Source organism: Aspergillus japonicus (assembly GCF_003184785.1).
Source record: "Aspergillus japonicus CBS 114.51 unplaced genomic scaffold BO86scaffold_69, whole genome shotgun sequence".
Taxonomy (NCBI): Eukaryota; Fungi; Ascomycota; class Eurotiomycetes; order Eurotiales; family Aspergillaceae; genus Aspergillus; species Aspergillus japonicus.
Genome location: NW_020291706.1, coordinates 138,626 through 163,313, shown reverse-complemented (window position 1 = coordinate 163,313; position 24,688 = coordinate 138,626). Strand labels below are relative to the sequence as shown.

The window sequence follows — 24,688 nt, the reverse complement described above, 5'->3', positions numbered from 1 at the left end:
TCCATGACTGTAGAATTCTATCACGTCAAAGCCGGGTATCTTCTCATCCCGCGGGAGACCTATACGAGAACAAAACGCCAGGCACCAGAGAGCCCGCAAGAAACAATGCTCCAATCGCGAACAGACAATCGCAAAACAAAAAACAAGCAAATACCGTCTCCAGATGTATCTTAGCCAAGACCAGGGGTATCTCAAAACGCCTGCCGCAAGGTACAAGCGAACAGTGTGCTTCTGCACAGCGAGTAAAAACATGATAAGATCAAGGAGAAGGCCGATTTCGAAGTCTTCTGCCACTCGGGGTTTCCACGGGTGGTACATTCTCTGGGCCTTCCATGATTCCGGCCATCTTCCGGTTGAGTAGTTTCGGAGGTAGTTTGGCGTCGGCGGTCGTGGTGCTTGAACAACGTCTCTTGGGAGGCGGCTGCTCTCCATCAACACAGTCCGCATCAACTCCCACGCCAGAGGACTTGCGCGTGGCCTTGTCATCGGCCGCACTAGTTACGAGGGCCTTGGCGGCGACGTTTGCATCGACCTCCCTAAGGCCACTGTTGGAAGGCGTGACGTTGGTCTTGGGTGGTAGAGATCCTACCTCGTCCTCGGTATCGTGAAAAACGAATCCTTTCGCTGGGGTGGTAGCAGGGGAGCTATCAAGCACTAAAATTCGGTCTTCGCCACTGAAAGGAAGAGCCGTAAACTCCCTAGAGGTCCTCAACCTTGATTTGATGTTTTCATGTGCCTCAGTGCGAGGCAGGTCCGCCGGATAATCATAGTGACGCTTCTTGGGGGTGATGCCAGTCGCAACGTACTCAGCAAATGCTCGGCGTTGAATGTGTTCGCGAAGCTCCAAGAGCGACTTCCTCACATCGTCTGACAACGGCATGGCAGACTCTTGTAGATTGGTCTGCTGCTGGATGGTCCCTTCCTGCAGCTCCTGGAGACGACTGCCCAAGTCCGACAATTGCGTATGGACCGAGTCATATGAGTCGTGCACGTTGGAGGACATGTTGTGGAGGCTTGAAAGATGGGCGTCTCGGTAAACACCGTTCTGAGAGCGTGCCTTGGCTACGAAATCGTCCAAAGCTTCCATCTGTTTACTCATATTCTTCATCTGAGCATCAACGATTCGAACGGTTTCTTCGTGCACCGCCTCAGTTGTCTTGTGGATAGATGCGTTGCGTTGTTCGAAACTCTGCAAGGTGATCAGTATTGATATTATTGAAGAGAAATGACACGGCTTGGAACTTACCTCCCAGTCGCTCTGCATCTTCGTTTTCATCTCATCCTTAGTGGCAATCACATCCTTGGCGAATTGCTCCGACTTGAAAACCCATTCATCGACCTGGCGATCATAATGAGCGGTCGCATGCTCCAGGGAGTCACCCGAAGCAGAGAGCTCAGTACGCATCGTGTCGATCCTGCCCTTGAGACGGCTACACTGCCTTTGGCGGGAGTCCTCAATGAGAGATTTCACTTGAGAAAGCAGGAGATCACGCTCAGCCTCTGCATTCGCATTCTCCTCTTCCAGAGTCTGTGCCAAGTGCGATGAGACCTTGCGATTCGCCTCGACCGCTTTCTGATTGGCATCCTGAAGGTCCAATCTCAGCTTGTTGATCTCCACTCTTTGTCCGTTCAATTGGGCCACCATTTCCTCGAACACAGATTTGAGGTCCTTTCCAAGAGTGCTGTAAGATGAATGAAGCTGGGCATTGAAATCCGCGAATTCGCCAATCACCTCCTTGGAAATGCGAGCGGCAGCGGCAGACAGGCCATTAAGACCTTCACCAACTTTACCCTTGACCTCTTCGCGCAAGTCTTTGATCTCTTCAAGTACCTCGTTCATTTCGTCATGGGCAGCGCATGTTTGAGAATGGGCCTCCCGCTCTGCTTTGTCAAATAGATCATTGGTCTCTAGCAGCTGCGATTTGTTCAACTCGATGTTCTCAATCTCACTCGTAACGAACTCGTTGATTTTGTTCGACATGGCTTCAACCAGCTCGGAGTGCTGCATCTGGAAGTCCTCGAGTCTGGAATCGACCACCTGGGTCACGTCTGAAACCTTGGCCGCAGACACCTGCCAAGCTTCCTTGTTAGCAGTGTCCAGATTGGTTTTCCTTTCAATCTTTGCGTGAAGTCCATTGATGTCCGCGACAGTGGTATCCAGGGTGGAAAGCAGACCAGCCCCAATGTCGCGAAGGTGAGCCTCTGTGTGTTCGTGCGCCTTACGGAGTGTTTCTTCTTCTTCGAGTTGCGATTTGGTATCCTTAAGGACAATCTCAGTCTGTTCGAGGACATCGTTCGTCTTCTTCAGTGCATTCCGTGTCTCTTCATTGTTCTTTTTGAGATCGTTGAAATTGCTCGTAAGAGAGAAAAGCTCCTGGACCTTGTGGCGTAGGCTAGACTCCATAGACTCAATCTTCGCGCGTTGTTCCTCGTTGACAATCCTGCGAGACTCGCTCTCCATGGTCATCTCTTCGTATGCATCAACACTCATATACACGCCATTCCGATGTCTCGTGGCAATAAGCTCGCCTTTCAGCTTCTCGATCTCAGTTGTGAATTCTCGCAGGAGGGTCTTTTTCGGCATGGTTGAGTTAATCTGCGGTTTGTTGCGAATGTTCTTGGCCCGGAATGCATAGTCCAATGTCGAAATCGTCTCTTCCAGGTTGCTGCGCGACGGCGAGATTGTCGCAATGATACATGTCTTGGTTCTTCCACCGAGTGAATCTTGCAAGAGACGAGTGAGTTTCGATTCTCTATAGGGGATGTGAGGGCTTTTGTCGACCAGGGCATTGATGACCCGGCCCAATGTGAGCAGACTCTTGTTGATAAGACCAGCTTCTGCCGCACGCTTGTTCTCCGCTCCACTGCGCTGAATGTTCTCGCTACCAGCCAGATCGACCAAATTTAATTTTCCAGAGCTAATGTACTCTTCGCCGGACTCCGTTGTCCGTTTCGTCATCACGGTAATTGTGAACACTGTATGACTTCGGGAACTCAGATCGTTGCATTTGGTGGCGGCAACTTGGCGCTTGTGGCTACCTTCCTGGAGAAGTTTGATGCCGGCGGACGCAGAGTCGATGAACGTTTCTTCCATTCCCTGTACGAGCGTACTTCCACTGTGACCTTTCCTTGACTCATTTTCGAAGATCTTCAGTCTGGGGTTCTCTTCGGCCGAGAGTAGGTCGCGGAGCTCTTCGTTGTAGAGCTCGATGAAAGAACATTTGACGGTACTTTCTGTGTCCTGCAGCTTGTGAAATAAGGAATATAACACACGAGGTATGATACCGGCATTATCGGATAGTATGCCCAGCGTGTCGGTCATGTCGCCGGACATTGTATAGGTCTTTCCGGTTCCTGTCTGTCCGTACGCGAAAATGGTGCAGTTGTAGCCAGCGAGCATCTCGTTGACAATCGGTATCACGACATCCTCGTAGACGGTGATTTGATCGGCAGCCGCTGAGAAGACCTTGTCGAAGGTGTAAGTCTTGTTGGCCAATGCATTTGGGCCCATCGACAATTGTACGGTTTGTCCTTTGGCGCCTTCCGTGGACACTACAACGCCGCTGTTTTCCTTGAGCTCTCGGTCATTCCGGCCTCTGCATCGGACGACGACATGGATGCTCGTATCTTCGTTGATCTCGCGCTCGAAGTCTCGTTCTTTCCGTTTCGCGGTAATGCTGGCAGGTTCGACTGCTGATTTCGTGGCACGCGACGCACTAGATGAGGGCACCTTTGATGCTATCGCTGGAGATGCCGCTCTGTCCGTGGTCGACATTGTAGACCCGAGTCTTCTGGTGGTGGGGCGCGTCGCTGTCGCTGTTCGTCTGGTCGGCAGCCCTGAGGCAGCCCGAGGGGGGCCAGCCATGATGATTTAGATGATGTTATCCAAAGTGATACAGCCGTAATCTATGTCAGTAGTCGCGCCCCAAGCTGAGTACTGCAGAATTAGCTTGAAAGGTGCGCACCAACATAGGCGGTGGTCGGCGAATTTTGGTTCAGGAGGTGCTGTCAGTCAGTCAGTTGGTTAGTTCTCCGCTGTTATTGATTTCCCATCTCAAAGCGGAAAATGTAAACAAAGCGGCTTCACCGCCCACGTGCCGGCGGGATTGCTCGTCATGCCCCCGTCTCACATGATAGCATGCGTTCATTGCCCGCTTCGTGCTCCTCCTGACAGTCCTTATCATTGTTCCTCTCCTGGAACAATTTTGTTTCTGCATTATCACTCAGATTATCTTGACACGTAGTCCTCTCAACTTCATCTTGAAACTTTCGGTGGTTGTGCTCCGGTGCAGCTGGCAACTCTTAACACCTTCTTTCAAAGATACATATACTAGTCCGACCCGCACCTCACCGTCTCCGCCTCAGCATGCAGTTGGTCTACTTTCCATCATGACTTCTTCTTCCAGGCCTTCACCACAAGCTCAGATCTACCCTGGGAAAGGGTTGGGGTTTATAAGCATGTCGAACCCTTGTATTTGGTTCAAACACTACTAACCTGCGTCTGTATAGCTCTGGGAGCCTCCCTCCACAATGTGCTCAGCCGCGTCAAGTCCCATCCCCAGACGTACCCCGCAATAGATATCGCATATTCGTCCTCGGAACCTCTACGGAAACCCGTCACTCTACAACTTCCATCCAGCGGTCTCCGCCTGCGGTTTGATGGTCCAGATCAGAGGTTGCGGCTGATTGAAGTGCTTGACTTCTCCAAGATCACACTCGTCTACAAAAACCAGGAGGTGCTGAAAGGTATCAAACTGCAAGAGCCATCCGTCCCGCAGCAGGGGCCCAACTTTCGACACATTTATAATCGTTTGTTTGGTCCCTCGTATCCTGGAGAATACATCCCTCCCGACAGCCCCCAATCGCCGTATGGTACCTACGTGCTATCCTATCCCGGCGTCGCATTCTCCTTCCCGCTTCAGAACTCAGCATGGTCGGACCAGTGTGACTTTGTAGCATTACTTTCTTCATCGGCTGCATTACCCGCAACCTCGATGTCCATTTTCCAAGGATCCTCATGGCCAGAAGCTCGGAACAAATTGTTTACACAGCAGCCCCAGTACCCCCGTTCCCCAGCGCTGGTCGGTAAAAGCAGGGAGGTCGTGCCGGATGAGATCGAGGAGTTTCTAATCTTCGGAGCTGGCAAGATCGAGGCAATCCGACGATCATCACCGCCGGCTCAGATAACGTTGTCAGAAACCACCCCGCAGGATCTGATTGCCGAGTTCGGGCCGCCGGATGCAATATACCGTAAGAACGATCGCAGAATAGCTATCCATCGCGCCGCAGGCCGTAGCGCTGGAGAGGACTCTCTGCACATGGGCCCATCTTCCGGTCGCGGAATCGATGTCACAGACCTTGATCATTCGTCTAACAACAGTGTGACCGACGACTCGGATGACGAGATTACCCAGGCTCCCTCGCTGGATCCTTCCTCTCTTCCGAGCGAATGCTTCTTCAATTACTTTCATCATGGCTTTGATGCCTTCATCTCGTACCCAACCGCATCTGGCCCTGCCTTCCCTGGATCTGACCTCCCGGATCCGACCCCGCCTTCGCCGTCTTCCCAACTGGTGGTGACCAAGATAATCCTGCATGGAAACGTGCCAGGCTCGTATCCGTTCAACCGGCACCGTCGCAGTCGCTGGAAAATCATCCACAACCCATCCGCCGACGCCCTCACATCTGAGACTCGCTACGAAGAGATCTCGGAGCAACTGCGTTCAGTCTGGAAGGGTGCCTATGCAAATGCCGCGGAGGAGCGTGCTCTGCAAAGACCCATGATCTTGAACCGTGGCTGGGGCGATAGTCCGGAAAGCAGTGTCGAGTTCCTGGGCGGATGGGAAGAAAGCACCGGTAAGGGACAGAGGACCGGGCAAGAGGCCCATGATGGAGGTTTAGGGAACACAGAGCTGTTTGGTTTTCCGGGCCTTTTGTTTGAGGTTATGAAGAACGGGGCAGTGAGCTGCCTGACATTGTATTGACCGAACCATGAAGGCGTTGGCGTTCAAGTGAGCCTTGTATATGTTTTTCATTCCATTTTCAAATGACTACGAGCAACATGCTGGAAGCAGCGGGCGGGTATTAATTGATATTGACGTAGGCTTGACAATACACACTTGACCTGGAAATAGAGTCTTTGATTGGCTGGACTCACCAGGGTTTCCGTACCTGTAATTAGTAAATTACCCGCACCGGAGCTTTCCCAAAAGTCCGCAGCCCGGCATCGACTCGCAACCCTCCAACAGTCTTTCCTCGTAACCAAGCCTCACAAAGAAGGCAGGATATGATTCGACAATAGTATGGCGGAATTGCCACGGACGCTCGCTCGGTCCTGGTCGTCGACGCTCAAGCTCCCCAAGTCGACGTTCCCCGCCCGCGTGACGCCGGCCGACCAGGCCAAATACCTGCGCCGATGCACCGACGACCTCTACGCCTGGCAAGAGCGTGAGCGCCCGGCCGACCGGCCGTTTGTGCTCCACGATGGACCGCCCTACGCGAACGGCGAATTGCACGTCGGCCACGCGCTGAACAAGATCACCAAGGATATCATCTGCCGCACGCAACTGGGGCTGGGGCGGCGGGTGCGCTATGTGCCGGGCTGGGACTGCCACGGGCTGCCCATCGAGCTCAAGGCCCTCGAGGCGCAGAAGGAGCTTCAGAACGCGGACGGGACGACCGCCGTCAGCGCGGCGGTGATCCGCAAGGCGGCCCGCAAGCTGGCGGACAAGACGGTCAAGGCCCAGATGAAGGGCTTCCGGAGCTTCGCGGTCATGGCCGACTGGGCCAACCACTGGAAAACGATGGACCGGGCCTTCGAGAAGCGACAGCTCGGCATCTTTCGCGCGATGGTCGAGAAGGGGCTCATCTATCGGCGCTTCAAGCCGGTCTACTGGTCCCCGTCGACGGGCACGGCCCTGGCCGAGGCGGAATTGGAATACAAGGAGGACCATGTGTCGACCGCGGCGTTGGTCAGGTTCCCGCTCGCGCGGATCCCGGCGCATCTCGCCCAGGATCCGTTGCTCCAGGGGAAGGAAATCAGCGCGGTGATCTGGACGACGACGCCGTGGACGCTCCCGGCGAACGCCGCGATCGCGGTCCACGAGGCCCTCGAGTACACGATCGTCGAGTCGGAGACGCACGGCCACCTGCTCATCGCGCAATCTCGCTTGGAATACTTGGAAAGCGCTCTGAAGGAGGATCTGTCGGTCATCGTACCGGCGATCCTCGGTTCTCAGCTGGCGGATCAGACTACGTATCGACCTCTGTTCAAGGGAGCGGCTGCGGAGGCGCAGCCGATCATCGCGGCGGAGTTTGTGACCGCGGACTCTGGGTCTGGACTGGTTCACTGCGCTCCGGGTCACGGTATGGAAGACTACGAAGCCTGTCTCTCTCGTGGGATCTCTGCTTTCGCGCCCGTGGACGATCATGGCAGGTTCACCGACAAGGCGATGCCCGTGGATCCCGAACGGCTCCGCGGGAAAAGCGTCCTCGACGAGGGTAACGCGGCAGTGCTGGAATATGTCGAATTTCAAGGTCAACTTCTCACGCAGCATAAGTACGAGCACAAATATCCGTACGACTGGAGGTCTAAGCGCCCGATCATCATCCGAGCTACCGAACAGTGGTTTGCTGACGTGGCCGACATTCGCGGCCATGCTTTGGAAGCGCTGAACGACGTGAACTTTGTTCCGAGTTCCGGTCGGCAGCGCTTGGAGAACTTCGTCAAAAACCGCAGCGAATGGTGCATTTCTCGTCAACGTGCCTGGGGCGTCCCCATCCCTGCTCTCTATCACCGGGGCACTGGCGAGGCCGTGCTCACGAAGGATAGCGTGACTCATATCATGAAGGTGATTGAGGCGCGTGGCATTGACGCATGGTGGACGGATGAAGCCAACGATGACGCGTGGGTTCCATTATCGCTCCAGGACGCATCTGGTCCGGGCTATCGACGAGGAACCGACACGATGGATGTGTGGTTTGACAGTGGCACCAGCTGGTCCGAAGTGGATGTTCCTTACCGTGAGGATGGCCGCCCGGCAGACGTGTACTTTGAAGGTAGTGACCAGCACCGAGGCTGGTTCCAGTCCGGGCTTCTCACCTTCGTCGCTCATCAGCTTGCCTTGGGACAGACCGCTTCCCCGCGTGCGCCTTTCAAGCACCTCATCACCCACGGATTCACCCTGGATGAAGAAGGCCGCAAGATGAGCAAGTCTATTGGCAATGTGATGCTGCCGCATTCGATCATGGACGGATCGCTTTTGCCACCCTTGAAGCCGAGAAAAGGCAAGGGGAAGAAGCAAGCCGAAAACCAGGCTCCGGTGTACGACGCCCTTGGGCCGGATGCTCTCCGCATGTGGGCAGCCAGCAGTGACTACACGCGCGACGTAGTGATCGGAAAGCAGGTGCTTCAAACCGTGCACACCAGCCTACACAAATACCGCGTGACTTTCAAGCTCCTGCTGGGTGCTTTAGCTGATTTCCGCCCCGAGCATTGTATTCCATACGATGAGCTGCTACAAGTGGACCGCATCGCCTTGAAGCAGTTGTCTGAGATGGTTCTGAGCTGCCAGAAGGCCGGCCAGAACTTTGAATTCTACAAGGCCGTGAACGCGATCAACCGCTGGGCCAATCAGGAGTTCTCTGCCTTCTACATGGAGGCTATCAAGGATCGTCTCTACACCTACGGCGAGAATAGCGCGAGCCGGCGTGCTGCGCAGACGACGCTGTTCCACATCTACCGACATCTCCAGGAAGTCCTGGCGCCCATCACCCCCATGCTTGTGGAGGAGACGTGGGAGCACACCCCTGAGGCGATCAAGACGCAGAGCCAGCATCCTCTGCAGCGCATTGTCTCAGCCCCGGCTGCGGAATGGCAGAACGCGGGTCTCGAATCCGACTACCAGGAGCTTGTCGCCGTCAACTCCGTGGTCAAGGCGGTCCAGGAAAAGGCCCGCGGCCAGAAGCAGCTGGGCTCCTCTCTCCAGTCGTTTGTGCACATTGTTCTTCCCGAAGACGCGACGCCCGCGTCGGTGTTCCACCGGGATCTGACCGAATTGCCCGATTTGTTTGTGGTGTCGTCCGTCAGCCTCGGTGTTCATGGGGAGCCGATCCCCGAATCGATCGCGCAGGCGGAATGGCAGTACAGTGAAGGATACGAGCTCCCCAGCGGAGCCAAGGGAACGGTGTATGTGTACAGTCCGCAGGCGGGTAAATGTCCTCGGTGCTGGCGCTATGTGGTTGCGGAGAGTGACGCGGCGGAAGAGACGGTGTGCGGTCGCTGCGAGGGAGTCGTGCAAGAACTGGACGCTGCAGCTGCAGCTGCAGCTGCGACTGTTGAAGTGTGAGTGGTCATTCCTGGATTCCTGGATTCCTGGATTCCTGCAGTGGATTCCTGTATTATAAGTTACTGTGTAGTTAGTTTAATTTTAGCATCCTGCTCCAAATCGTACACATGAAGTGTAGTTAGTACTCATGCCTTATGTAAGTCACAGCGGACGATTCTAGATCGGTCTTGCGGTCTTGCGGGGAATCCTGCAGCGCTTATTGGTGGTGAGGGGAATAACGTCATGGCCATCACGACAGTCAGTCACTGCCTCGAGTCTCAATGTGTTGACCGTAGCTACAGTCAATGACTGGTAACATGAATCAGGCAACATCCTTGGAACCACCTGGAGCCACCAGTCGGAGAGTCGGAGCTCTGCTGATTAAAGGATGACTTCCAAGGTTCTCTGTGACACCTTTCCCCCTCCCTGGCATTCGTTTCTGATTGGATTCCTTCTTCAAACCTCGACTTCCATGACGACAGCAGCGAGGTCAGCATGACGATTGCTGCTTGCAATGGTTTCAGGAAAAGGAAAGCAAAAAAGGGCTGGTGCTGGACTGCTGCTTCCTCGTATATAACGTATATAACGTTCATAACCTCCACCTTCCTTCTCCCTGCCTCTTTATCCCCCGCATCCTCTTATCGATAACCATCACTTATCGCTCTCCATCCTCCAACATCACCACCACCACCAACAACAACAACACCATCATCATCATCGCAGACTGCCAGCTGCTAAACATCCTCACGATGATCGAGACCTTCCTCAAGGACACTATTCCCGGGGTCACTTCCACCTCGACTGTGGCGCCCATTCCCACCGTCGTCCCCGGTAATGAGCCCATTTTCCAGGAGATCCACGATACTGGCAAACGCACATTATGGTTAGTCTTCCTCATATAGAGGCTCCAAGCTCAGCTTCTAACGGTACTCTACCATCTGAACAGGGTTGTCACCGTGCTCATGGCCCTTTCCTCCCTGGTCTTCTACGTTTTGGGAGCTCGTGTACCACTGGTAAGTTCGTTGACAACCTCAACCCCAAGTATCCACCAGCTATCTCGACGTCACCCAAGTCATGTCAGTTACTCGCTAACTCTTAACCAAACAAAACAGAGCAAGCGCGTCTTCCACACCCTCGTCTCCCTCTCCGCCACCATCTCCTTCATCATCTATCTCGCCCTCGCCACCGGCGGCGGCATCACCTGGAAAGTCGACACCGTCAAACTGCACAACAAGCATGTGCCCAACACGCACCAGGACTACTTCCGCCAGGTGCTGTGGCTGCGCTACGTGCTGTGGTTCCTGACCGAGCCGCTCAGCCTGATTAGCTTGAGTCTGCTGTCCGGTCTTCCCGGTGCTCACCTGCTGGTGGCCATCGCCGCCGACTTCGTCATGCTGGGCTCGGGTCTGCTGGGCACCTTCGCCGGCCACACCTCGCGCCGTTGGGTCTGGTTCACCATCAGTGCCATCGGCTACCTGACGACCGTGTACCACATCAGCGTGAACGGGGCCCGCGCCGCCAGCAACAAAGATAACCAGACCCGCAAGTTCTTTGGAACCATCTCCGGCGTGACTCTGTTGGTGAAGGTTCTGTTCCCTGTGTAAGTGCTACGAGGGCCAGGTCTTGTGATGAAAATGCATGCTAATAACGAATGCGTGTAGCACCATCGCCGCAGGCGCCTTGGCTCTGAAGATCAACGTCGATGTGGAGACTATTTTGTTTGCCATCTACGATATCTTCTCCCAGGGGCTGATCGGATACTGGCTGATCATTGCTCACGACAGTGCTCCGGGAATGTAAGTGCTTGCCATCTTCCCCTGTATGTTCAAGAGCTAATCATGGACGGTAGTACTCTCAACGTGGACGGCTTCTGGTCCAACGGTATCGGCAACGAGGGCGCCATCCGTATCGGTGAGGATAACGGAGCTTAAATTGCGTCAGAGTTGTATGTCTCTCGAGGAGAGTGAGTGACAAGTGTTGATGGAAGTTCCGCTGGGGGTTCAAGTTCGGGAGGCAGTGAGACCAGGAGGGGTTTAATATGACTGAGCGCTGGGCGCATCCGTTTGGCATTACCACGTAACGGATCGTTTTGTGTTTCCGAACTTATGGTTCTAATATTGTGGACGGAGGATCGAAGTATGGAACGGGATAGTATGCTGCTACCATGCGCATCGGATAGCGAAGGAACGAACATTCTGTATGTTTTATGACCATTGTCGTTCGCAATTGGGGGTTGAGCTGTGGAAATAATCAAACCAAGCAACTGATTGTAATCAAGTTTAATCAATGCTGTACCAGTGAGGTTGATATGATTGTCTTTTTCTACATTCTCCACCCGCGCATTCTTACCCTTACAGTATCACCAACGTGGGACTTCATGTGTGACGAGTGACAGATTACTGATTCCTATCTTTCTTTGATTTCGAGATTGATTACATTTTCATTATGATTTCCAGATTACATTCTCATTATGATTACACATTCCAGTTTCCGTATTTGCATTAGCCCCAGTATTCGCACCATTAGACATTACCAATCGTTAGACTCTTCTATCATCATGCCATTTTCGAAAACCGCCACCTTTTTTGCGCCAAGCCAATTCATAGAAAAGGAAAAGAAAGCCGTCAACAAACTTTCTCTGAAGAGAGGACCGTGTGCATGACCACAGCTGACCACCAGAAGAAACGCCCCCAAGGAATACTGGCGCCCGCTCGCTCAGGAAAGAAATCAAGAAGATGAACTGCCAGAAACGCATAGCGAGCAGTCCTAGTCCTAGTCCTAGTTCTTCGTCTCCGGTCGTTTACACTTCCTCGGCGGGAGCAGTAGTATCAGCAGGAGCAGGAGCAGGAGCAAGAATATCACCAACCCCCGCACCCTCTTCCTCAGCCCCCTCCCGCCCCTCTCCACCCTCACCAGTAGCCACCCCCAAGCCACCCTCCGGAACCACCTCCCGCAAACACTGCGGCCCAGTAAACGGCATCTCCCCGACCTTCCGTCCGCCGCGCAGCTGCACGACCTTCAGCTCCGTGCGCAGGTGCACGCGGCGCGCGACGACGGCCTCGTCCCCCTCCGCCGGCCCCAGCCGGCGGGGGAACAGCACGGAGACGCGGTGCATGGCCTCACACAAGTAAAACCCGGCGTCGACGCAGAAGTCCTTGAAGTGCAGGCACTTGAGCCGCGCGGGGTCGAACCAGAGCAGGATGGGGTCGGCGTCGACGACGAAGCCCGTCAGCGTCAGGGTGCGGAGCGAGAGCCGGTTGCGCGTGGGGCCGTGCACCATCGCGCAGACCTTGGCCTTCTCCAGGGCGAGTTTGTCCAGGTATTCGCCTTCGCCGATGGTGCGGGGGAGGGTGCCGGCGCCGGTGCCGCTGGGTTGGATTTGTTAGTTGGTTTTTTGGGGGGGTGAAGAGGCATGGGGGGATGGGGGTGGATGCTTGGGGTTAGGGGATTGGGGCAACGTACTAGTAGACAGGGGCACTGTAATGGGTGGGATTCATCGTCCAGCCGCCCTTGATGCATGGCCAGACTCCGGTGAAGGACCGGCGGAGGCGCGGCTCGCAGACCATGCTGAGCTCCAGCTCCTCGAGGCCCGTGTTCAGCCACGCCGCTTGCCAGATGTATTTTTGGTACGACTGCACCATGCCTGTAATCTTGAGGGAGCGGAGGTGGCGGAAGTGGATGAGCGGGAAGAATTGCTCCAGCGCGAGGATCTCGACTTGCTCCTCTACTTCATCGTCTTCGTCTTCTTCCTCCTGGGCTTCCTCGCCGTCGTTCGGGTCTTCCGTCTGCGCGGTGGACTCCGCTGCGGCGGCGGTGGTGGTAGATGATGTGTTAAGAGGCAAGTAGACATCGATCCCCAACGAACGCCGGTTCTGCGGGAAACGAGCCCAGGTCTCGCCGCCGCGGAACTCCAGGAGCGGGTTGGTCGGCGTCGCTTGCTCGGCTGTGAAGAGGACGATGGGTGGACGTTGTGGCTGGGGTTGCTGTGCTTGCTGTTGATGTTGAGGTTGAGGATGATGTCTGACTTCTCCGGCCGCTGCAGTCTCCGCGAACGCCGGCGTCGGCATCTGCTCCTCGCCGGACTCCATTCTCTTACGGCTCATACGGTTGAGCGCAGAGCGAAGGAGCGAGGTGGTGCTTTGGTTGTTCCTGTTGGACGCTGTGCTGGAGGAGCGGCTGAATGGCTGAGGCTGCTGCTGCTGCTGCTGCTGCTGCTGCTGGGAGCTCCGGCTCTCGGAGCGCGAACGCTTCGCACGCTCTGCCTTGCGCGATCCGGCCATGGTCAGTGTCAGTTCTGCGGTGTTTGATGCGGTGATTCTGGTGAAGACGTCGCTCATGCTGTAGCGGCGACGGCGCCGCGGCTTGTCGGGAGATGTAGTGTTGTTGCTGTCAACCACGTCGGGGGAAGGAGCACCGTCACCAGCACTGTCACCAGCTCCAGCTCCAGCTCCAGCAGTCAGTGACCGGGCACGGCTGGTTTCCTCACGAACAAGGTTGAACGGGAAACGGGTGTGGAGGGCTTGGTCGTGCACTGGAAAGTCATCAGAGCGTGTTAGTAGCTGTGTGAAACGAGCATTCCAAAGATTATAGGTCAGTCTTCAGCAAAGAGACCCGCGTTACTGACCCGTATCAATGAGGTCGTTGACAGGCTGGTTCCGCGTCTCCACGTTGTTCCAGATCTCCGCGCCTAGCAGTGTGCGCTGCCAGTGTGCTGCGTGTTCTTTCATTGCGTTGGCCGGGTGGGATTCAAGTGAGGTGAACTATTGCTTGGGAAATGCGCGTTTTCGAAGGGTAAAGCTTAGAGGGAATGGGCGAGTTGTGAGAGGCAGCGCAAGCTAGCTGGGTGAAAGTTGGGGAAAAGCGCAGTGAAAGATGGCACCTGGGAACAACGCAATGGAGGACTACCACACCGCGTGGAACTCACAGAGCCATGTTGAGGGTGTTTTGTTTGTCTCTGGTTGAGTGGAGCTGTGGGGCTTCATCCCCCTTCTCATAGTATGTTTCTTTTCTTTGGTGATAGCTTGCTTAGTGAAAGAACACATGCTCCCAAATGCCATTTTGGAGGGAATACAAAGAACCGGAAAGGGGAGAAAGGAGCCACTGCATACAAATGATTATCCTTGATGTTGCGGGCAAGAGAGAAGTCCATTGCCTGCGGCCGTGTCTTTGTCAGGCTCCGTTCTCTGAATGAGATGGTTCTGAAACAGAAGGACTAGTCATTACAGTATCCCTGCAGCCTCACTAACGCTTACGGAAGCGCAGCGGTATGTTTCTTCTCAAAGCCAACGTCAGGATCGAAGTGCATTCTCGTAATGACCTCTCAGCCTCCTCAACTCCTTCCTTGCTATCGTCCGCCAGCTCAACTCGATAGTCTTTGAAGATTACGGCCAATGCAACCACAAACTCGACCTGCGCAAATTTCTTCCCCAGGCACGCGCGCATGCCATCGCTGAACGGGATGTAAGCGCCCCGGACCGGTTTATGAATGGTAGGATACTCCAACCCTGGTGCAGAAACACCGGGTAGGCCCGCGTTCTTGGCTAGAAAGCTATCCCCATTCCGCACGTCCCAGCGCTGTGGGCGGAAAAGTCCGACGTCGCTTCCCCAGTACTTCTCCGAGTAGTGCAGACTGCTTACGTTCAGATTGATGTTCACGCCAGGCTCCAAAACGTGGTCCTTCTCGTGATAATGGATCGTCCTTGCTGCGTCGCCAGTCCACTTCGGGACAGTTATGACGGGCGGGTAGAGACGCATGGTCTCAAGCTAAGTGCAGATCAGTAATGCTATCCGCGGCAAAGAGCCAGACAGGAAACTGTACGCACCATGACACATAAAGGAGTAACCAGCTTAGGGAACACAGTACCATAGTCCCAGATCCCAGCGTCAGTGGACTCCCCCTTGATTGCCGCCGCCAGACCTTCATACATCCATTCTTGAACGTCCGGGTGCAGAGCCAAAAGCAAGAACACGAATCGCAGAGTGGTTGCCGTGGTCTCGTGCCCAGCAATGGTGATAATGTGCAGGTTGCTGATGACCTCGCGGTCAGTCAAGGTCTCTTGGTCCTGTGTCTTCCGAGGCTTAAGCATTCCTTGCACCAGATGGTGTGCTTTGTCTGTTTCTTCCAATTCCCGCTCTGTTTTGTCGACCAACCTCTGCAGATACATTTCTAGGTTCCGATGCGCCGCGAAGTCTTGCTTGAAGAACGGGACGAGCGCTCTCGGAATCCACTTGGGTAGCAAGTTGTTGGCAATCGCCACTGTGGTGATCTTCTCATTCATATAGGACATCACGGACCGGAAGGTGAAGTCGAACCCAGCCGGGGGCGGAGTGCTGTCCTTGAAGATGTCATCCGGGCTCTTGAGCATATTCTGGGGCAGAGGCTTGAACGGCAGATCTACACCGAAGCCGGCACCGGTCAGGACGTTGAGACTGAATTTCAGGGTGTCCTGTCTCGTGTCGGTCGCCACGAAGCTGTCCCTGGTCTCGTTCGGTTGTGACTCGTGCCAGTACTCGATCAGCTGTTGGCTCTGCTTTATAGCTTGCTCCCACACCAGAGCATTGTTTCTTTCGTTGAACGTCGTTGCCGTATATCGACGGTGATGCGCCCATTCTGCATCCTCACACTGTTTGGATAAGCATGGGCATGATGTGTGACCGCAACGGGTAGGATCATACTCACCGTGACGACGTTCGGTCCGTACATGTCCAGCACCGCTGGAGGAGCATCAGCCTTGCGTACACATGCCCAGGAGTGCATGATCGACAAGGGAGAGGAGAGGGGAAGACTCACTATACTGATGGATTGGCTTCGTAAAGCTTTGCCGAGAGTTGACGATCTGGGTAACCAACGCCGCATCGGAGACGCTGCAGAAGATGCCTCCCGGGAAGACAAGCAAATACACATCGCCATATCTTCTTGCCTGTCGATCTTTGGCCCTCCAGCGGAAATTGATCAGGGTGTCGTACACCGTATCTGCCAGTCGGGCGGGAAACCAGTTTTCGACCAGATAGGAGAACCAAGGCGTATCGAGAAAGGCCATGGAGATGATGCCCGGGGAGAAGACAGACACCACATACGGAAGTCCCGAGCGCTGCGCGACGCGGACCTGCTTGAAGAGATCCTGCAGACGGTCAGCGAAGTATAGGCCAAGGAGGCCGAGGATGACCGTGGACCAGATCATCGTAGCCTTGTTGATGTCCCTCTGCTGCGAGCCCTTGATGCCTGTACAGCGTCGGCTATATGCAGGTGAAGGAAGGAACAAGCGGAAACAATGGCTATTGTTCCTAGAAGTTCCCGGAATGATTTACCCCACGAGCAAGCACAACATTCCCCGCTCACCCCCCAGTCTATCGGATCATTATTTACCCAGATGCCCTGCCAGATTCACATGTTTTTTTCAGACACGAAGTCTGTTCCGCTTGCTACAGTGGATGGAATTCCCGTTACAGTGGCACTGATAAAGTCATTGTTGTCATACTGAGATGACCTATGATGTTCCAGGTAATATCCTGTTCTGCACCAGCCACCCCTGCTGACACGACCTTACCTAGATTGCATGTAAGCTTCAACCAGAGTTCAAGATTAGCTCGCCTGAATGATTGGTCGAATGAGGTTGGAGAGCAAGCAAACCTCGAACGCTAGGACCAGAATATGTGGGGATGTGGCTATGGCTCCACAGTATCCGTATATTGCCAGTGCTTGAGCCTAGGCGTAGCGGAAGATAACTTATGTGCCATCTTCTTCAGCATGCACAAGAGCAGACATACTACATCCTCGCGGCACACTCTTATTGCATAGGCTTGGGTCATTCAGAACTCATAGGTAACTCAAAAGCTGGAATAAAGTTGTGGATTGTAATACAGTGAGCGATCGTGCGGGAGACTCACAATTGGAAGGGTCATGTGACTGGTCATCTCCGCCATCTAGAAATATATCTTCGGCAAATTTCCATAAGTACAGTCCACTAGTGACCTTGATGACTGTTATACTTATGGATACTCCAAATTGACCTCACGGCTGATAGCCAATTAAGCAAGGTTCCCAGGCATTACGCAGTCCCGGTCGCCATATTTCCTTATCGCCTTTTGTCAAGTGAGGAAGGACCGCACAATTGACGGCGCTGCTAGGCCCGAGGATCTATGGAGCGGATAGGCAGTCTGTGATGCAAAGTGCGCCAACAGCAGCGCGGAGAGTTCAACCGGCAGTGAAAGATTTATGAACTGGCAACTTTGTTCTTATGTCAATAGACAATATAGGTTTTACTTGCCAAGTCCTACTTGAAGCCAACCTCGTGAGAGACTTTCCTAGGAGAATTGACGAGAGCCAGATCGAGGAGCAGATGATCTCTGGGAAGGGGTTGACAAGTGCTCTCATGATCTATGTTTCCTCACGAGCTAAAGTTCCACTGAACATGCGGAAGAGGCTAGGGACCATCCAAGTGATTATTAAGTAGCAGTCATACGGAAGGGTTTGGCAATAGTCCTCGTTTTGGCCTTGCGTCTGGCTATTAGATCTACTGGCTGATGATCTTCCATACACAACATCCGGATTGACGGTGAATTTACCTTTCTGGCGTGAGGAGAACACCCTTTCTCTAAAATTGGTAGAAACATAGAAGTCACTTATTGAGAATAGAAGCCGGATACGGAACTTCAAGAACATATGACTATCCCCGATAGTGCTCCGAAGCGAGCGGGGAGGGAAAGCCGAGTCCGAGTACGGACAATGCGTCTGAACCTCCCATGTGGATCAAGCTTAGATGACAACCTTATTCGCCCTAGTTCTGGGCTGATTAAATGAATGGGCCTCTGCAGCACATGGGCATTGACACCAGATGGCGCAGGGCCACTCCCTAGCGACGTCACATATGTAACATGTCCCGAGTCCAAGGAGCAGTCAGGGACCGTCAAACCAGATCTAGCCCTCGAAAGGCGTTCTTTTACCCTATTTATAACTACTCCGCACTTGAATGCTTGCGTTCGAGATCGAGACCGAGGTAGAAGTACACACAGATTAGACGACGGGCGCACCGTACCATATCAACCGCCCGGTAGTCACTGGCGAAAATGGAGGTTAAATTGACCTTGCGCTAAGTTCTCGAAGCTCCTCCTTATAATCATTACATCCGTTGACACCGTTAATTAGCGTAGATAGGCGCGGAAGTCGTAATCTGTGCAGTATTCCGATCCTACAGCCAAAGAGCAACTTTTTGAAGTCCGTAGAAAAAATAGTTCGATTCAAAACACAATCATGCAAAGTTTATCCCATCAAAGCACTATCCTAGTACTTCTTGCCCTGGCGCAGGACATCACCGAACTCCTCAAGAGGGCTGCGGATGAGCTTAGTCTCCTTCCAGAGGTTGGGGGTGAGGAAGCCGTAGGTGTTGACGACGGCAAGGAAAGTGGCCTTGAGAGTGTTCTCGAGGGTCTTGGTGGAGCCGGAAGAGCAGGTGTAGGCGTCCTGGACACCAGCAAGCTGGAGGAGACGCTTGACGGCGGGGGAGGCAACGAGACCGGTACCGCGGGGAGCGGGGATAAGCTGGGAGCATGTTAGTCAACGGGTGGCTTTATGAGTCGAACTGGCGAGATTGCGACATACTCTGACAGAGACGGAACCACACTTGGCGCTCTGCTTGACGGGCAGAGAGTGAGGCTCACCGAGGTTGGTACCCCAGTAACCGCGACGGACGGGGAGAACGCTCAGCTTGGCGATGGTGATGGCGGCACGGATGGCGGTAGCGACTTCCTTGGAGGTCTTGATACCGAGACCGATGTGGCCCTCGGAGTCACCGATGACAACGACAGCCTTGAAGCGGGTACGCTGACCGGCACGGGTCTGCTTCTGGACGGGTTTGATCTGCGAAAAGAAAGAAGAATGACCGTCAGCACCTGACCATTCCGCAGCAATTCCCGTTCGACATTGTCCAATTCCGAATCCCGCATCCAATCCACCTGCGCGCCCGGTTCCTAGCACATGCGCCGATTCGAATGTCTTCCTTGTCGATGTTCCGGGTGATTTTGATTGAACGTTCGCTTCGTACCTTCATGACCTCATCCTTGAGCTTGGGGAGGAAGAAGTCCACAATCTGGTACTCCTTGACGGGCAGGGAGTGCAGGTAGATCTGCTCCATGCTGGTGATCTTGCCAGCCTTGACGAGACGGCCGAGCTTGGTGACGGGCTGCCATTCCTTCTCCTGCTCCTTCGCGCCACCACGACGTCCACGGCGGCCACGGCCACGGCCACGGTCACCACCGCGGTCACCGCGAGATCCGAATCCTCCACGTCCACGGGGAGCGGCGTCAGCCATGTTGTATAGATATGGCGATTGGGAAAGGGTCGGAGGGGCGAGAGGAGGTGTCGTGGGAGGGGTTGTCGACGTCGAGTTGACTTTTCTCTCGCTATCCACAACTGTTTTGGCACCAAGGGAAATTTCGCGGGCGGGTGCGCTAAGCGAGCCCGGAGCCCTATACCCTACGTGATAAGCCGTTTTGGGCAACCCGATCGGAGCCCCGTCCGGGTACATCATGTGATAAGTGGGTTACCCCGTCGGGAGCTGCTGCTCTCCAATAGACGCCTAGAGTGGCGTGGATTGTCGCGCATTTGCTTTGTTTTTACCCTGGGGGTGGATTAGGTGTTGGAACTTGGAGCTGTCTGACGGTTGTTGTTCCTGTTTCCCTTATCAGCGGTCTGAGACCAGATACTTATACCTGCATCATTGCTCCCTGAGTCTATGCTAGCACTCTTCTTCTGTTTCTTCTTCAGCCTCTTGTTTGTTGGTCGCAATACATCTTTTCTAGTCAATTCATTTCTTTGTATCTCCTTGAAAACCCCTTCATCAACAATCTAGACAAAGATGTTGCGGTGGTATGTCAATCTGACACTGAGGATTCGGTTATTCCTGTACCTCTTGTACTGACTTATCCGCTTCAGGTACCAAACGAAGCTGGCTAAACAGCCCATCCTGACCGCCAGTGTCACCAGCTTTGTATGTCTTCCATATCTTGTTTCGCCTCCAGTAATCCCTATTACTTGCTTTCCTCTTAACTCAGCTGACTCCATTGAAATCAGGTGTTGTTTGGCAGTGGAGATGTCCTTGCTCAGCAGCTAGTTGATCGCCGAGGCTTCGATAAGCACGATGTGGCACGAACTGCGCGCATGGCTCTGTATGGAGGTGGTAAGTTCAATTGACTCGGGGCGTTGCTGCCTCTTAAAAGTTCCTTTGCTAATGGTCCCAAGCAATCTTCGGCCCGGCTGCCACGGCCTGGTATGGTATTCTGCAACGCCATGTTGTTCTTAAGAACCCTATCGCTACCACCGCTGCTCGTGTCGCTGCCGATCAGCTGCTCTTCACACCAACTCATCTGACCTGTTTCTTGTCGTCCATGGCAATCTTGGAGGGCTCTGACCCAATGGAGAAGTTGCGCAGCAGCTTTGTGCCCAGTTACAAAGCGAACCTTACGATCTGGCCGATGGTCCAAGGTGTCAACTTTGCTATTGTGCCCCTGGAGTACCGTGTCCTGGTCGTGAACCTGGTCAGCTTGGGTAAGTAGTGTTTTATCTCAGACTGAGCAACAGCTGACCAGAACAATAGGCTGGAACTGCTTGTTGAGCTTGATCAATAGCGGCGAGAAATGATTAGACCCAGACCTCTCTTGATTAGCACTAAATTATAGATACCCTTCGAATTCATGACATTACATTTGATACTCGGTTCCTTAGAACCTGGTTTTGTTCAGTAGTACTTATTTTTTCAAATCCGCTTGAACATATGTGTCAAGACCGACCTTCACCGAATAGAAATGAAAGTTATATTTTGTTTACACATATTGGGGGCAGAGAACGCTGCCCGTCCATATCCAAACTTCGCAGGCGTCTATCATCAGGCTCGTTGGCTCTATTTAGCTTGTGGCATTGTGCATACAAAGTGAGGTTAAAGCCTCGCAAAGAGGGAAAAAATCGAATACTACGAAACTCTAGATTGACTGCATGGTAAAAAAAAACCCCCCTCTTGATGGTTAGCTCAGAGTGACTCCTACCTACCTCACTTCTCTGTCAGATATCATCATTAGGGCTGGGTTGGGCGGCGGCAGCCTATTAGAGGTCTGGAAGGGAGGGTGGCCCAAAAGGGAAAAGTTTCACTCTGGTCCCGACCTTGCGGCATCTCCAAACCATCAAAACTTGATGCTGTGATTTTCCGCCATCTTCCCCATACAGTCTCGAACACGACATTCGCCGTGATTCTGCCTGGAGCAGACGCTCAACTCTGATTCAACCACTTGCGCGTCTTCCCTTCCAACCCCGAAAACACCTTTTACCTCGAGTTGCGCCTTCCTTCGACGGCCTCTCATCACAACAACAAATTTTGCCATCCGCAGTTTTCTCTCCCCTCCGACGACGACCCCTCGCCTCTTCATCAACCCGACCCCGCCGCTCAACCCTCTTCATCCACCTTGACCTTTACCTCACCTCATACTCCCTCCACCATAATGGCCGCCGTCGCTGAGAACGGCCACGCACCCGTGGCCGACGAGAATGCTGCCCCCGTCGCTGCCGCCGAGCAGATCGAGAAGACGAACGGTGACTCGGTCACAGTATTCCACGACCCCGAAAACTTCAACGTCAAGCATCCTCTGATGCACGAGTGGACCCTTTGGTTTACCAAGCCCCCTAGTGGCAAGGTAAGGGACCGATCGACTTTATCGAATGCGTTCAACATTCATCTGACCCATCCGTGGTTATAGGGCGATAACTGGAACGACCTTTTGAAGGAGGTTGTGACTTTCAACTCTGTCGAGGAGTTCTGGGGAATCTACGTACGTTATGTCGCGTGCTGCGTGTGCCCCAAGTGAGATCTTTCTGGCTGACTGGTTTTATTAGAACAACATCACGCCGACCTCCGAATTGGGCCTCAAAGCAGACTACCACCTTTTCAAGAAGGGCGTCAGACCGGAGTGGGAGGACCCCCAGAACAAGCACGGTGGAAAGTGGTCATATTCCTTCAAGGACAAGCGCTCCGTGCCCATTGACGACTTGTGGTTGCACGCTCAGTTGGCGGCTATTGGCGAGACTCTTGAGAATGATGGCGACAGCGAGGTTATGGGCGTTGTTGTAAACGTGCGCAAGGGCTTCTACCGTGTAGGTCTGTGGACACGGACTGTTGGAAAGACCATTCCGGGCGACAAGAACAACACCCGTACGCCCGCCCAGGGTAAGGACATCCTCGAGGCTATCGGCCGCCGCTTCAAGGAGGTTCTCCGTCTTAAGGAGGCGGATGCCGTTGAGTTCTCTGGACACACAGACAGCGCGCACAGCGGCAGCACGAGAGCCAAGGCCAAGTTTGTTGTCTGAAGCGGATGCTAGCTTATGTCGCTTTGGCTTTATGATATCATAACGCGGGGGTCTTCGCTTTGCTATGGATTAATGGAAAAGGGCTCTGTGATGATGCGCGGTAACGAAAAGGAAAGGATCAGTACAAGGCATTGCCTGTGGGAGGAGACATATTCCAAACTGGCTTGCCAGCACTTCGCAGTGGGGTGATGATCTGGTTGCAGGTCTTTTCCTCAAGACGTATTTCTGACGAGGTTTATACCATATTCTGTTAAATTTCAGTGTTGTCCCTTTTGGGATTGTCCCTTTCGGGGTCGGAGAATACAAGAAAATGATTCAAACTGCTTCATTGAGTTGGCCTGTCTGATTGTTGCATGCATGGTCACGTCGCTGTCTTCTAGCTTGATTATCGAGATAAGTCCAATCCTGGTAGTGTATGCATCGGATTCAAATGTTCTTTTCATTCTCAGTGTTTATCCAATGCGAATGGCATCCTCTTCCTGTCCACGGTGTATACCGCATAGGTTAAGAGTAGGGCACGGTACTAGGTAACGAGTACAACTGGAGTAGGTGGTGGGTAGCGGTCCATGGCCGTGGAGGGAGTGACGTGACCTTGATAGTGACTTCCTGTTTAGGAAATTTTGAAGTGAATGAGGCGCCATGAGCGTCGCTTCCCCATCATCATCATCATCATCATGTCGAGTACCTCGGGTTCATAAAGCAGCTTTCTCTCGGTCTTCCCTCACAACTTCTTTCCTTCTTCACTCAACTCCCTGCCAACCCCATCCATCTTCTTCCCTTTCTTTCTCGTTCTCCTCCACCACCACTATCTCCTCCTTCTCATTCTCCACCTTGCTCTTATCTCTTTCTTCTTCTCATCCTTTCTTTGCTCATCCTTCCTTTGCTCATCCCCTCTTTTCATCTGCTCCTCTTCTTATCCCTCTTCTTATTCTTCCTCTTCTCATCCTTCTTTCTATCCTTTCCACCCTTCCCCTACCCTTCTTCATACCCCTTCTCTTCCTATCGCCTTCTCTCACCTTTCCTCCTTTGTTCTCCTCTCCTCTCCTCCTCAGAACATGACAGACCCTCCCACCTCCCACCTTCAAGACCCAGAAAGAATAAGGCAAGTATAGTCTGGTCCAGATCGAGACAGGTACGTGACCCCGAACATTGTCCCCGAGTACTAATGGCTTTATTTTTATTCGTAAGTTGTGCCGGATCGAGCATTTGTTCGTGACAGCGCAAGCAGGTTTTTGGCTCACTGGAAAAAACTTTGAGCTTGCCGTACCTCCAGACTTCCACTTGCAAGTTCTCGAGGGCCTATGGACGGGTGGTTGGGTTGGGCCTGGGCCACAAGACTTCGAACAGGGATGGGTAAGTCATTCTCCTGCTTTGGTGGTGGTGGGTTTGAGTAGATGCTGACTTATGACTGCTGATATATTTGTGTGCGAGGGCTCAAGCCGACGCTGGTAAGTCCTGTTGAGTTGTTCTTTGGTGTGTTGATAGGTCGGAGCTTCCTGCTGATCTGCTTTGCTTGATATAGATATCTTTCCAAGGCTGGCTTTTGAGGGGCCAGTTGGGAGACATGTGCTTATGGTGCCTGTGTGTTTGCTTGGACAATGAAGGTGGACACTTCGTCTTTGTGATTGTGCTGGTGGATTTGGTCTTGTTGTATAGGTTCCCGTGCTTAATGAAGGCCTTGTTTCGTGATTGTCTGTGGTATGCTAGCCTCCATCCTTCTGTAAACCGGCAAACTGAGTCTCTTCTTGAACAATATGCTCTCTTGGACGAGAGGAGACCCCATCCCATCGACTTTTTGATTAAAGGGTCTCCAGTGTTAAGGACTCTGGGATTTCTGGTGTATCTTGCTATTCTGGTTGCAAAAGGGATCATTATAGGTGAAACTGCCCAAGGATCTATACCGCCCTTCATGAACCCATGAACCGAAGGTCCCGATGACATATCATATTAAGTCTGTGCTCTTTGGCTAGTTCTGGTATGACAGTCATGAGCAGACTAAGCAGAAAGAGGGGAA

At 53.4% G+C, this 24,688-nt stretch overlaps 8 protein-coding genes across 8 annotated transcripts; 4 read left to right on the top strand and 4 right to left on the bottom strand.

Moving 5' to 3' along the window:
• Positions 1-268: 268 nt before the first annotated feature.
• Positions 269-3,865, bottom strand: BO86DRAFT_294784 (putative kinesin family protein (BimC); the record flags this gene model as incomplete). The annotated part of the gene is made up of 2 exons (XM_025667402.1): positions 269-1,189; positions 1,247-3,865. Coding segments are annotated over 2 exons (3,540 nt in total), but the record flags the coding sequence as incomplete, so codon positions are not given.
• Positions 3,866-4,159: 294 nt separating this feature from the next.
• Positions 4,160-9,434, top strand: BO86DRAFT_346753 (isoleucine--tRNA ligase ISM1). Its single transcript, XM_025669256.1, has 3 exons — positions 4,160-4,456; positions 4,510-5,977; positions 6,302-9,434. The coding sequence occupies exons 1-3, from the start codon at positions 4,390-4,392 to the stop codon at positions 9,345-9,347; spliced, it is 4,581 nt and encodes a 1,526-aa protein (XP_025523619.1). The 5' UTR covers positions 4,160-4,389; the 3' UTR covers positions 9,348-9,434.
• Positions 9,435-9,618: 184 nt separating this feature from the next.
• Positions 9,619-11,518, top strand: BO86DRAFT_392401 (opsin family protein). The gene is made up of 5 exons (XM_025672795.1): positions 9,619-10,209; positions 10,273-10,339; positions 10,439-10,926; positions 10,988-11,122; positions 11,176-11,518. Exons 1-5 carry the CDS (start codon positions 10,076-10,078, stop codon positions 11,255-11,257), a joined length of 906 nt encoding a protein of 301 aa, XP_025523618.1. The 5' UTR covers positions 9,619-10,075; the 3' UTR covers positions 11,258-11,518.
• Positions 11,519-11,827: 309 nt separating this feature from the next.
• Positions 11,828-14,240, bottom strand: BO86DRAFT_440098 (uncharacterized protein). The gene is made up of 6 exons (XM_025676194.1): positions 13,951-14,240; positions 13,791-13,857; positions 13,432-13,510; positions 12,789-13,318; positions 12,274-12,694; positions 11,828-12,225 (listed from the first exon to the last, which is right to left on the bottom strand). Exons 1-6 carry the CDS (start codon positions 14,051-14,053, stop codon positions 12,127-12,129), a joined length of 1,299 nt encoding a protein of 432 aa, XP_025523617.1. The 5' UTR covers positions 14,054-14,240; the 3' UTR covers positions 11,828-12,126.
• An 83-nt stretch (positions 14,241-14,323) lies between these two features.
• Positions 14,324-16,583, bottom strand: BO86DRAFT_412904 (cytochrome P450). The gene is made up of 4 exons (XM_025674696.1): positions 16,117-16,583; positions 16,006-16,040; positions 15,149-15,949; positions 14,324-15,089 (listed from the first exon to the last, which is right to left on the bottom strand). Exons 1-4 carry the CDS (start codon positions 16,505-16,507, stop codon positions 14,568-14,570), a joined length of 1,749 nt encoding a protein of 582 aa, XP_025523616.1. The 5' UTR covers positions 16,508-16,583; the 3' UTR covers positions 14,324-14,567.
• A 1,949-nt stretch (positions 16,584-18,532) lies between these two features.
• Positions 18,533-19,683, bottom strand: BO86DRAFT_392400 (40S ribosomal protein uS5). The gene is made up of 3 exons (XM_025672794.1): positions 19,367-19,683; positions 18,925-19,182; positions 18,533-18,864 (listed from the first exon to the last, which is right to left on the bottom strand). The coding sequence occupies exons 1-3, from the start codon at positions 19,631-19,633 to the stop codon at positions 18,607-18,609; spliced, it is 783 nt and encodes a 260-aa protein (XP_025523615.1). The 5' UTR covers positions 19,634-19,683; the 3' UTR covers positions 18,533-18,606.
• A 141-nt stretch (positions 19,684-19,824) lies between these two features.
• BO86DRAFT_370144 (Mpv17/PMP22 family protein) lies at positions 19,825-21,031 on the top strand. The gene is made up of 5 exons (XM_025670268.1): positions 19,825-20,190; positions 20,257-20,311; positions 20,395-20,500; positions 20,563-20,868; positions 20,918-21,031. The coding sequence occupies exons 1-5, from the start codon at positions 20,180-20,182 to the stop codon at positions 20,959-20,961; spliced, it is 522 nt and encodes a 173-aa protein (XP_025523614.1). The 5' UTR covers positions 19,825-20,179; the 3' UTR covers positions 20,962-21,031.
• Positions 21,032-21,498: 467 nt separating this feature from the next.
• On the top strand, positions 21,499-23,098 carry BO86DRAFT_392397 (eukaryotic translation initiation factor 4E). The gene is made up of 3 exons (XM_025672793.1): positions 21,499-22,004; positions 22,068-22,139; positions 22,204-23,098. Exons 1-3 carry the CDS (start codon positions 21,813-21,815, stop codon positions 22,672-22,674), a joined length of 735 nt encoding a protein of 244 aa, XP_025523613.1. The 5' UTR covers positions 21,499-21,812; the 3' UTR covers positions 22,675-23,098.
• Positions 23,099-24,688: the final 1,590 nt, after the last annotated feature.